The following is a 13,014-nucleotide window of genomic DNA, read 5'->3' on the forward strand; positions in this document are numbered from 1 at the left end:
ACTTGTGCTCTGACTCGTTCTGACGCATACATTTAGATCAGATGTTGGCTGAGGTTTTGTGTTTCGAGAAATTTCTTTGTGTTATATCATTTGACGCTATTCCCTCGATTCCTACAGGAATAATGCTGTAAAAACATTTCTACATTGCTTTTATCCCTATCCGACCCCGTTTCGAAGCGCAAAAACTAGTAATAAAAGCGAGTAGGGCGCACAAAAATTCCATGGAAACATTTGAAACACAAAACCTCGGCCGGGGCTTTTGTGACACCATTCGCTGTCCCACTCATTCATTGGCAGTCTCTTGTCAACAGAGATGCTCGATATCGCTGCGTAATTCATTATTTTCGTGTAATCAAAGTACAAAACGCGAGTGTTTCGAGTCTTTCTTTCTGTAGTGATTTGATAGGTAAGTCGCCTTCTGCGCCAGTGAGTGTAAAGGTTAGACTTCAACAAGTATTCGTACGCTACGGAACTATTTTTTTGAGTTTAACTTCGTCAAAATATCTGTGATTTAATTGTAGAAAAACAAAATGAAGGCTATCCTGTTTTGCTTCGTCGTAGTCCTGGCCGCGGTCGTCCCGGCTTTCGGTACACAATGTGAGTATCATAAAATATAGGCGCATTTAAAAAATTGCAATCATCTTTGTCCTTCTACCTCCCGGTTAACCTTAAACAAGATGTGATTCGCTCAATTAGGGTGCAGTTTTTGATTCAATTATTTTGAACTTAAAACTCAATTATTTTTCCATGCTTGTTTTATTCTGTTCAAATGTTTGTGCAAGCTTACCCCCTTATTCATAGAAAAGTTACAATACGTTTTAACTAATAAACTGTTTTGTCCCTCTCTGTCAAAGAACAAATTGTACTCTGTCGGAGAGGGACAAAACAGTTTATTAGTTAAAATGTTCTGTAACTTCTCTATGAATAAGGGGGTTAGACTCAATGAAATATTTGTCTATTCTACTATTACTTCAGATACTTAAGTACAATTAAATGGCTTTGCAGACAAAACTATACGCTATAATCAACTGATAAAAACATAAATCACAAATACCTACCAATCGATGCAAAACCTAAATTATAGTAACTATAGTAGTAGTATATGTCTTAATTAGAACCTACATAATAATATGCAAAATATTCTTCTTTAAACGCGACATGACCTCAATCAGCTGTCACAAGTTCACAAGCATATAACAATTAGTCCTTTTGTTTAGTAAACAAGGTTCTTTGTTCGAAAATATTTTGTCAATTCCGTGCGAAAATGTCTATTCCAGCAGAAACGTTATTCACCGAATCGTCAGTAAAATTGCTACAAAATAAAAATGGATCGATACATTATTGCAATTATAATGAACAATGCACAACAAAACATTTTATATAGCTGAAGTGAAAGCTGATTTGGATGTTTTTAAATATCTTCTTAAAGTTAATTAATGGTCTTTGTGGTTAACCATTAAAAGGGACATAATTATAAGTACCTACTGAGGTACTTAGTTTGTTCCTTGCGATGAAGCTAAATAATAGCTTCATACTAGACATCTTTTCTCCATACTAAAGCCGAGCTTCCACTGCCGGCTAAACTAGTTAAGTTGATCCACTGTTTCATACATACCTACTGTGTGTCCACCGCAACGTATGCACTTGGTCATTGAATCTTAGAGCTGCAACTGGTACATAGACAGCTTTGCGCTGATTGGCAGTAGGTAGGCTCTTGAAACTGGTTATTCTTATTGCAGAAAAACCCTGCATAAATTTCTATATTCAGAAACATACTAGGTACCTATTAGGTATTGTAACGGAAAGTAACGCTACGTGCCTGGCAGCCCTGCCCTGCAGCCCCCATCAAAGTTCGAAAATGCAAGAAACCTAACTCATTAAATGGCATCAAATCTAGTCATTATGCTAATGCACATTGCTTATTTTCAACCAGCCTAATCTTAAGACACAGTAAGTTAATGGGGTCCGTAGACGGTCAAAATTGCTTGACAAGCATTTACGTTCTTCACGAACACGCTTGATGTGGCCACGACGTCAACGAAAAAATCTTGTCAAGCATTCGCATTATTTTGCATGCACCATTGCAAAAATATAATTTTTCATCAATCTTCATCAAAACGGTCGAAATTAACGTGCTTGTCAAGCAATTTTGACCGTCTAGGGATCCCATAAGGCACCCAACCCAACAAACTAAGTCAAACTTTTTTGTTATGTTGAAAGATTTGAAGGACATTAAATTAATAACAAAGGTAACACATGCATATTTTATCAAACGATGTCCTCAAGTTCTCAAGTGCCTAGAAACCAAGAATATAATCAATCAATACGATAACCCGGGATAAAGATTAGCATGACAAGTACAGACATCTAAACAACATGCGATAGTACATTCGCCGAGTACCTACATAAGTATCTACCAATTGAGATAAATTACAATGTCGGTGTCCGCACGTATCTGTTATCTGTCAGGCAGACACACATCGTTATAGACATTGAAGAGTCATCGGGTGCTGATAAAAATATAAATCAATATTTACCATCTACCTAAGTACATTCAGTATAGTTATGGGTGGAAGTTTTGTGTTGCAAGGAAACAAAGTAACTTTATGACAACAAAACATTAGTGAATCATTTTTCCTTATTGAATATCTTTAGACTTATTTCCCAACATACATGCCTACTTGCAGGATTTAATTTCATCTTTAAGTATAGTCATTGCGCTTTCAGAGAGCTATACTTGCTGATTTCCTCATTTTATATTATTATGTGAGATGGTATATTTAGATATTTTTTATGGAAGAATAGGAATAGGTACCTTTTAAAAGATAGCACTGAAATTTAATGAATAAAAAATGGCATTTACCTACAATAATGTTCTACATTTCATCATCAACTTATAACAATGAAAATCATTGACAAACATCAATTAATTAGCATAAAGAATCGCCAATACGTACATATTTAATTAAACTTTTAAGTGTATTTAAGGAAATAAATATACTGGAAGTAAATACAAATTTGGAACAATGTGATATCAACTGACACACACGTGGTTTCTTATCAAAATCACAATAATTATGTAGGTAATAATATTTTTAATCACTCAATACATACAATATGATTACATTTTATTGCATAGCGAATTACTTCGATATCAAGATTTCTTTGATTTAGGAAATATTTGCTGCTACTTTGTCTTGCGCGATTAGGGAAATTTAATTTCTATTTTTAAAACATTATAATTTTTTATCGAAATTTTTACTGCACCGTTTTTGAGTGAATGTGGAATACGATGTAAAAAAAATTGCATCAGATGATTATCAGCTGTTGTTTTTCGATGTAAGTAGGTACAACTTAAATGTTTAAAATTGTTTAGTACAAAAAGGTGGCCTTATTGCTTATAGGAATCTCTACCAGAATTTTTTTGGATGGAAGTCAGTGTAAACATAGTTAGGATGTAGGAATAAAAATTACCTATGTGTGTATAATAAACAATGATCTAATCCCCTACCTCCACCCCCAGGCCACGTGAACCCAGTCCCCATCCGCAAAGAATGGATCACGGTGGTGCGCGGCTGCCGCGACGCGATGCGGAAGCAGATCCAGACGGAGGTGGGCGCCTCGCTGCAGTACCTGGCCATGGGCGCGCACTTCTCTAGGGACGGGGTGAGTTGACTTGTGGCCACAGAGAAAAAAAACACATTTTATGGCCATAGAGAAGGAGATAAGAGTAAAAAAAGCAGTGTTTTTAGGAGGTTTTTAGGGAATTTTTGAGGTTATGTTGGAAGATGTAGCGAGGTATAGGTTGTCAAAGAAACGTTGGTAGTTGACGCTTCCGCTTCCGGTGCCGGTGTGAGTACAAATTTGTTATTGTGAAATAGGCTCTTTTTCATAGGGGAATTATAAAACGAGCGAACAAAAAAAAACTTTGCGACTGATGATGACATACTGTTTTAATAACTTGAGCGGTATGAATTTTAGTAAGCGAAAAATTAACTAAACTGACGACGAATATTGATTTATAATAAAATCCAAAACGAGCTTACAAAAAGTGGATTATGATGAATCCATTTCAGATATTAAAATTTTATCCGAGCGACTTAATTACTAAGTGAGCGACTGGAAATACAGAGATGGCAACTTCAATATTAAGATAGATTCGATTTTTCTAAGTGAGGTTATACTTAGCGAACTACTAAAAAGTTCACTTTGAGCAAAGTTTTGTATGCTGCTTTATTAATGATTATTGGTTACTGATATTCTATTTGAGGGCTTATGTTTTTTATTTTGATACGCTTCTTTTTGCTTTGCTTTGCAACGAAAATGCTACAGATTTAAACTATACTATAAGTTTAGTCATATAAGTTCTTTTGTTTTATTTGTTGTTTCCTTGTGTATTTTTGGTGTGTGGTGCTGGTCTCCGAATAAATATTTTTTATCTTTTTTATCTTACCCTGACTACTGAGCCGATGGTCCCGGGTTCGATTGCCCGGCTGGGGCAGATATTTGTTTAAATACAGATATTTGTTCTCGGGTCTTGGATGTGCCCGTAAAATGGCAATAGGCCCGCCCCCTATTACATTGGGACTAACATAACGCTCTGGCGAAAAGTGGGTGCAGCAATGCACCTCTGCCTACCCCGCAAGGGAGTACATTAGTACAAGGCGTGAGTGTATGTTTTTTATACTCTGCTCATTAGTGTATTTTTCAAAGTGGTTTTTGTATTCGAAACACTTCATTTAAGATAAAATGCCGCTCAGTATAAAAAATACATTTGCCAAATATTGAAAAAAATGCAGGACGTAACGTTGACACTCAAACAAATATTAGGTCGCTCAAATATTATGAAGCTGCTCATTTTGTATTTTAAGTAACTCAAATTAATGTTTGTAAGTTGCTGTTCTGTTGATTTCTCGTCACTCGCAGTCAGTCGCTCACTTAGTAATTCTATAACCCAAATTAATTAATTTTGACACTTAGAACTGTAATTTACAGTCACTCGTTTTATTGCTACCCTTTTTCATAAGAGGTAGGCAGTAGGCACTGCATAAAGTTTTTTGGAGCCTAAAATAATAAAATAAACCAAGAATAAACCGACATAATTAAAAAGTGTTGAAACAATAGTAACCTAGACCATAGAAACTTTTTTGGTTACGATACCTTTTGTTTACTACTATAAGACCATTACACCATCCTGCGGTGCGGCCGCTAAATAACGACGGTGTATTTACGGCGAATCGCGATAAATCTACATCGATAACGAACCCGATCAATAAACTAACCTCACCACTCCCTCCACCACAGATCAACCGCCCCGGCTTCGCGAAGATGTTCTTCGACGCCGCCTCGGAGGAGCGCGAGCACGCCATGAAGCTGATCGAGTACCTGCTCATGCGGGGAGAGCTCACTGCTGACGTCACCTCGCTCATCACCATCCGGGTGAGTTGAATAATCAGATAGTGCACTGACGAGGGTAGTAAAGTAGAATAAGGAGTTCGCTGTTGAGTCTGTGGTTTAGATGGCACTACCGGAGGATAGAGTTAGATGGCAACACCGGATATGGATATTTATTTATTTCTTTATGATTACGATATGATGTATCGCGCCAATTTTGATATTTCGTATTTTGGGTTCGTTTTTGTTTCTTTACTATAGCAGTTGCCGGAAGGAGTAGATAGTGGTAAACCTACTTACTTATGCCTATATAGTTTCACCATAGTATTTAGATCATTAACACCCCTGTTAAATTGTATAAAATTCTTGACAGATTTGTCAAAAGTCAACAACTAATCCCTTGTTATTATCTAACAGAGTATGCTGGTGAAACTGGGGCTTAGGTGCCTATTATTTCTTTAACGAAATCTCATTACTCACACAACATTTTATTAAATATCTCCCCCCCCCACAGCCCCCGGAGCGCAAGTCGTGGGAGAGCGGCGTGGACGCGCTGGAGCACGCGCTGAAGATGGAGTCCGACGTCACCAACAGCATCCGACAGGTCATCAAGGCGTGTGAAGATGATGCAGAGTTTAATGACTACCATGTGAGTGAACACCCTGTATATAAGTAGTTATAGTAGGGTCTGGATAATGGAGTGGTAAAAAGGGGGTGACTTCTGAACCGCTTTTGGAAAGTCGTAAAAAAGAACCCATTTGGGCTGATTATACTACTTTGGAGCACCCTGTAGAATATGTAGGTCACAATAGCATCGGCCAGGTCATCAAGGCGTGCGAAGATGACGCGGAGTTCAACGACTACCATGTGAGTATATAGCAAGCCCTACGGCCGGTAGTGGCAGCTCGAACACACTTCTTTGAAGTCGCCTGTGAGTGGCGCGACATATCGGCTAAAGAGTGTAAGGGTGATGGCGCATTAAATGATATCTACATACCTACCATGGAGTAACAGGCAAGCGTGGAGTAGGATGCCCGCTGGATGGATTGACGGCCTAAGATAGATTAGACAGATAGCCGGTAGTGGTTGGTTGGCGACTGCTGTTCAAAGTACATTACATGATCATTTCACAGTTGTGCCTGCCCATAACAAAAGTTTCAGTGTCGTTTTCCTCATCTTGTTTACCTTAGACCTAACTACCTACATTGTAACATAAATTCTAAAGATACTTAAGTACTTTCTTTCTGGCACATCATTTTATCTTTCCAACATACATGCATTTGGCTCCAAGCCATTACCTATAGGGTTTCCTCTTTTAGATTCAGAATCCATTTAGGTATAGGTAAGTACTTAAAACACCAACCGTCGTACATACCAAAATATTTTAAAATAAAAAAGAGAAGAACTTTGATTGATTCTACAGCTGAGCAGCGCCGTAATAAATCAACTTTAAGTCGCCAATAACTTAAGTTTACTAAGGTTTCAATGAGACAAGAATTCCTCATAAAAAAACCATAGCCAACGAAACTTATTTCTTTCTTATTCTTTTTTTCCAGCTCGTCGACTACCTGACCGGTGAATTCCTGGAAGAGCAGTACAAGGGCCAGCGCGACATCGCCGGCAAGGCATCCACGCTCAAGAAGATGATGGACAAACACGCCTCCCTCGGGGAATTCATCTACGACAAGAAACTTATGGGAATGGACATCTAAAAACGTATTTAAAATCTTAACACTCCAGGCATTATAAAATGTTTCCTTAGTCCACGTCGTGCCGGAGGTGTAAAAAAAGTGATCTGTCACAATTTCCTGCCAAGTGAGGAAAAGCAGCGGGATCTATGGTCAAGTTTTGTTTTTTTAATGTACAAAAAGTTAGAATAGATGATTTGATTTTCAGGATGTTTAATTAAAGTTTTCTTTTTGCTGAATATACAAAATTAGTTAGTTTTAAATAATACCTAATATAATCGTTGATCAATATACTCCACTATTTTGCCATCTTATTCGTCAATTAAGCTGAAAAGACGTTAAGTAATTTATGTAATTAGATTTTAGAATTATGTAGAGATCATTCATAAGAAACGTACTTTTCATAGCCAAAAGTATTTAAAATCAACATACATGTTCTTTTTCTTGGTATTTTTCTTTAATAAAGTTTTATCTACAGTAACAATTTGTTTCTGTTCTACCTAAAAATATAGAATAAATGTCCTTACAAAACTCTTTCTTTTAGATATTTTTCTATAACAGTAAATGGGAGTCTCAGAAAGAAGTCAAGTTCTGCAAAGTATAGGTAAATAGCTGGTTATAACACACTCTACAATTAAATAAACAAATCTTCATTAAAAATACAACAAAATAGGAAAGATACTTATATTTTTTAATAACTACAACAATTGAATACGTAAATAAAAGATCCCTTAGCAATATTAAATTAATGAAAACTAAATCCATTCTGAAATACTTTTTTTTATTAGGGTTTCAATAATGATTCATTTGTAAAGAAGTATGGCGCAGCCATTCTGGTAAAGAGCGGATCCATAACATCATAAATAGAAATTCTTAAGAACTTCACGCAAAAATCGTAAGTTGAAAAGTTGCAAAATATAATTTAAAATAATAATATAAGTAATATTACAACCGTTTTTAATTATTGCACATAATATTTAACAAATTACACAGGATGTCAATGACATGATGCCCATTAATCTAGGTCTACTGGTCCAACTGGACAACTTTTTTTTCGATCTTCCATTAGGGGACATTGCTTTAAACTATTACATATAAAAAAATATGTAGGTAATAGTTCAATTTCATCATTAACTAAAGTAAAATAAATGCGGTGATGTGATGTTTAATTTTGTTATTAAAAAAAACTGTGATGTCACGTATGTATAGTTATTCTGTCAGAATTGATTATTTTAATTAATTTATAAAATATACATATTGTTAGAACAAAAATGGTCCCAAAGAAAATACTACAAAATAAATGAGTAATTATTCTAATAGGCCTATCAGTTTTAAATATTTATCTATACATACACATTTATATATTGCACAAATATACACTTTCAGTGACCGAAAACGTCCTATCATGCTACGGACACTTTCACACCCGACGAAATTATCTAAAAAATTAAATTTATCATTAATAAATAAAACATTAAATAGACTGTAATGGCACAACCACATCATCCAACTCGACTTTCCTATCATGAACCTTAAGGTGACCTTTCAAGGTGCATTTTTGCGTAAACGCCCTTCCACACACAGGACAAATAAACCTTTTATCATTATTATGTATCCTTAAATGCTCTCTCAACGTCTTTTTCCTTTGATACGACTTTTGACAAACAGGACACGTGTGTATTCTCTCCCCATCATGTTTTATCATGTGCATTTTAAGTGCATTCTTAGTGTAAAAAGCTAAATCGCACTTATCGCACTTGTGATTCCTTTCGTTCAAATGGTCCCTCCGTACGTGACTCGACAGATGTCCCGGAGTTATATAACTCTGCGGGCACGCTTTGCACTTGTATCTCTTTAACTCTTCGTTGTGAACTTCGGCTAAATGCTTTTGCCGCGCGTAGAAAGAAGACAAAGCTATATTGCACCTTTTACACGCGTACCTTACACCAGATTTGTGGTCTTTTGACACGTGGTTCTCTCGTTTAGTGACTTTATCAAACACAGCATCGCAGTATCTACAAGGGAACTCGCCTATTTCGTGGGTGCGTATGTGCCCTCGTAACCTGGCTTTAGACGCGAACGCTTTTCCGCAATTTTCGCAAATATAATTCGGATAGTGCACATTCATATGGGTATTTAGGCTGACAAAATTGATAAATTTCTTCTTACAAACAGGACAGTCTAGTTGGTCTTTCTCTAGTTTAAATGGCAGGTTATTCCAGTTGCTTTTCGTTGTAAAACGAAGTCTAGTACAGTTGTCTATATGTGATTTCAACTCGTCGTAGCTAGTCAGATCGGCTGTGCAGATTTTGCATCGAATCTTGTCACCGCATTTGTAAAACCTTTGCGAGTTGAAGTATACCATTTTTCTGAATGCTATGTGGATCATCTTTTTAGTGTGGTCTAAAGTGTGTGTCTTTGTTTCGTCTAGTGTCGGGAATTTTTCTGAACAAACAGAGCAGGAAAATGTATTATTTTTGCGGATTTTGAATGGGAATAAACCAGAGTTTAACAGCTTCTCAACCTCTGCTGAGTCGTTGAGCTTTTTAGCTGGCAATCCCGAGGAATATTTCATTAATTTAGTTTTCTTCTTTTTGGTGGTTGTCATGAGTTTTTTTCTGGTTCTTCTGGCCGTGGGTTCCTCGTTGGCTTCTTCTTTCTTTATGATTATGTCCGAGAATATATCTGGAAATAATTAGGTCTAGCTTAAAATTAATGCTACATGTAACCAACAATATAATATGATATGCCTATAGGCACAACTTTTAAATTTTTGTACTGTCAAAACCTAGAATTCTTTTTTTTAAATTGGACTTTATGAGCTGATTTATAATCTACTGCTAATAAAAATACTGCGACATCTGAATGCTATCTCAAATTATGGGCTAATGATGATGAAGAACTAATACAAGAGTCCTACCTGGTTCATTCAAGTCATCATAGTCGTCACAGGCTGCATCATCTAAGTCATGTGTCAGCTCGTCTTCAACACCATCAGCAGCTAGCTTCTCCTCCTTCTTTACCACTGTAAAAGTATTATAGTTTTGATTAATAAATTTAAAAAAAAAAAAAAACACGCACTCACGCCTTGTACTAATGTACTCCCTTGCGGGGTAGGCAGAGGTGCATTGCTGCACGCACTTTTCGCCAGAGTGTATGTTAGTCCCAATGTAATAGGGGGCGGGCCTATTGCCATTTTACGGGCACATCCAAGACCCGAGAACAAATATCTGTGTTTAAACAAATATCTGCCCCAGCCGGGAATCGAACCCGGGACCATCGGCTCAGTAGTCAGGGTCACTAACCACTACGCCATTCGGTCATCAAACGAATACAAATTGTTTAAAATAAGTATGCAAAGGTTTGTGAGTTTGTTTTTACAAGCAAAATGACTATGGGAATTAGATAAAACAGCTTATGCTTTACACATCAGAATAACACAGCGGTGCAGTAAAGGAGCCTCAAGAAGTAATGTATAATGCATCACCTATACTCTGGCTGACCATTCCTTTAACCACCCTGACAAACACAACCTACCCTATAACTCTAGCATTTGTCACCAATAACATAAGAAGAATAAATAACAGAACACCAACCATCCAGCGTGGCCATGGCCTCCAGGGTCCTGAAGGAGGCCTCCACCTGCTGGCGGAACCGCAGCGAGGCGCGCAGCTGCTCCACGCACGGCTCACAGATCACCCGCTTTGTGTCTCCGAGCTGTAGTACTGATGTCTGTAAGAAACATATGTTTTTTTTAATGCTGGGTCAGCTTTGATGGTCTTGTTAAGACGTTTATTGCTTATTCCCTTATTCTACAAGTCCATGCTTTGTTCTAATGTATTCCCCTGTGGGGTGATCAGTAATTACTGATGTAAGGCTGAATCTGGTTGTTAAGCATTGACATATTTTATGCTAATTAGCTCATATTTTCAGCTCATATACACACACTGAACAGTAAGAAGGCACTGAATCTAGAATTAGGCGAGTTCTTTCGGAAATACTAAAGCAAAGAATGCTTTTGAACAATAAAAATCAGTATAAGAATCTAATAAGATAAAGTACTACAAAACTACAGTATTTGACGTGAAAGTTGTATTTAATGTTTAGTTTACGATACTGCTATAAAGTAAAGTAAATACTTACATCGATAGAGAAGCAATCAAGCAGCATTTCGGTATAAAGCTCTTTATTTCCATTAATTTTGTACGCCACTATCATACTCTTCACAGAACCCATGTTCAAACACAAGTTGCAGGTCCCCAAGAGGGGTAACGCCTCCACCGTTATGTCCGAATCCATGGTTCGGTGTTTATTTTTAAATATCTCTATAAATTTCGCTACTAACTCGCCATTTTCGGTAATAAATTCACAAATTTATTGCAAAGATGCGATAATTTGTTTTACAATGGCTTGAGTTTGACATTTCGGTTTTTAAAGCACAGAGTAAGAAGATGACAGTTTTGTTTTTTTTATTTACGAACTACTGGTATACTCAGAATAATTTCTTTCGGTCATCATTTTATTTCTCTGTTCATGAACGGCAACTGATGTGGCCGTGTGTGCTCTTTGGGAGATTTCGGAGAGGCCTTACGGCCTTAGCTTTGACTTTTGGTCAATGGTTTCACCATTATTTTATTGACAATCCATTCAACACGGGACCAACCCTACTCCAGCTCTAGTAGGGGAGACCGGGGACAAAAGTAACAGCGGGTAGAAAGTAACAAAGACTCTGTAGACTTCCCCAATAGCCTTAACGTCCCAAGCGACTGCTGGTAGTCAGCATGCGATGCCCCCCGCGCATGATATCATTTTCCGCGCCCGTGCCGCGGTGCAATGTTGTTTTAGTGAGCATTTCGTGATTTTACACACCAAAAGTAAGTTTTTTGGTGTTTATTCATTTAGTGTTTACGTAGAATTAAGATGCCCAGAACCATATGACTATTTGTTCATTGATTAATTATAAGATTGTCTGTAGCATGTCATACATTGTTTTCGAATAACACGTGCTGTTTTAAAGTTATGTCACCTGATATTAAAAAAATGGGGATGGGTACAAAAGTAATAGCTCGCGGCAGGACAAAAGTAACGAATTACCTACGTAAGTTTGCCATGTCACATTATAAATTTTTATTTTTTGTTGTTTTGATTAGATATTTGTGTCATAATATTGCATATTATGACACAAATAAAACAACTTCTTATCAGTTACTCAGTTTAAATGATGGATCTCATTTACAGTTTATATTAACAAGTTTTTTTTAGTTATGTCAATAAGTCATAAGTTTTTTTAGTTTAGATAGTTTTTTAAGAAGTTTTCTTAACTAAATAATTTGATTGTTTTTTTGTTCTTTCTTTTGAATCGTATTTATAACATTGGGGAGAATTTATGGGTTGTTACTTTCGACCCATGCCTTGTTACTTTCGTCCTGACCATGGGGTCGAAAGTAACGATTTCCCTTTTTTTTTAGGCTTTAGTAATTCTAAAATTCGAGATGTATTAAGTAAAGTAATAATGGATATTTGTAGACTATATACGAAAGTTTCATGTGACTATATTTATTTTATCGTATATGTTATTAATAACGAGAAATCAGACAGAATCTACAAACTGTTACTTTTGTCCCCGGTCTCCCCTATTTGTCCTGTGAGTTTGGGTACATAGTCACCTAAGATTCCACCAATCAGGGTTGGCTGGAAGATATTGCTTTTTGGCAATAAGCCCACCTTTGTGTACCTACCTACTTACTACTTCAAACTTTCTATTTTGTAACTGTGTTTGTTTTTTTATAAAATAAAGCGTAAATAACAATAAGAGAGAGACGATTATAGCTCATGACATGAGTACCTACTCATGACATAAAAACAATCACCATAGTATAATAGGTAAGTACACTTGTCCAAAAATAATAATGCACATGCAGATCTTAACACC

General features: G+C 36.5%; 2 protein-coding genes across 2 annotated transcripts; one reads left to right on the forward strand and one right to left on the reverse strand.

Annotated features, from left to right (window-relative positions):
* Positions 1–286: 286 nt before the first annotated feature.
* LOC105380710 (ferritin subunit) lies at positions 287–7,563 on the forward strand. Its single transcript, XM_048629793.1, has 5 exons — positions 287–597; positions 3,524–3,666; positions 5,305–5,439; positions 5,909–6,043; positions 6,951–7,563. The coding sequence occupies exons 1-5, from the start codon at positions 531–533 to the stop codon at positions 7,104–7,106; spliced, it is 636 nt and encodes a 211-aa protein (XP_048485750.1). The 5' UTR covers positions 287–530; the 3' UTR covers positions 7,107–7,563.
* LOC105398715 (zinc finger protein 26) lies at positions 7,346–11,517 on the reverse strand. Its single transcript, XM_048629789.1, has 4 exons — positions 11,226–11,517; positions 10,679–10,814; positions 10,003–10,107; positions 7,346–9,767 (listed from the first exon to the last, which is right to left on the reverse strand). Exons 1-4 carry the CDS (start codon positions 11,379–11,381, stop codon positions 8,557–8,559), a joined length of 1,608 nt encoding a protein of 535 aa, XP_048485746.1. The 5' UTR covers positions 11,382–11,517; the 3' UTR covers positions 7,346–8,556.
* Between the last annotated feature and the right edge of the window lie 1,497 nt (positions 11,518–13,014).

This window comes from Plutella xylostella, chromosome 24, assembly GCF_932276165.1.
Source record: "Plutella xylostella chromosome 24, ilPluXylo3.1, whole genome shotgun sequence".
Lineage (NCBI taxonomy): Eukaryota > Metazoa > Arthropoda > Insecta > Lepidoptera > Plutellidae > Plutella > Plutella xylostella.

Excerpts from the sequence above, each read along its gene's own strand:
- LOC105380710 (XM_048629793.1), top strand. The coding sequence starts at position 531 with ATGAAGGCTATCCTGTTTTGCTTCGTCGTAGTCCTGGCCGCGGTCGTC. Across the intron at positions 598-3,523 it reads CCCGGCTTTCGGTACACAAT|GCCACGTGAACCCAGTCCCC; the intron begins GTGAGTATCATA and ends CTCCACCCCCAG. Across the intron at positions 3,667-5,304 it reads CGCACTTCTCTAGGGACGGG|ATCAACCGCCCCGGCTTCGC; the intron begins GTGAGTTGACTT and ends CCTCCACCACAG.
- LOC105398715 (XM_048629789.1), bottom strand. The coding sequence starts at position 11,381 with ATGGATTCGGACATAACGGTGGAGGCGTTACCCCTCTTGGGGACCTGC. Across the intron at positions 10,108-10,678 it reads GGCCATGGCCACGCTGGATG|TGGTAAAGAAGGAGGAGAAG; the intron begins GTTGGTGTTCTG and ends ATACTTTTACAG. Across the intron at positions 9,768-10,002 it reads TGATGACTTGAATGAACCAG|ATATATTCTCGGACATAATC; the intron begins GTAGGACTCTTG and ends AATTATTTCCAG.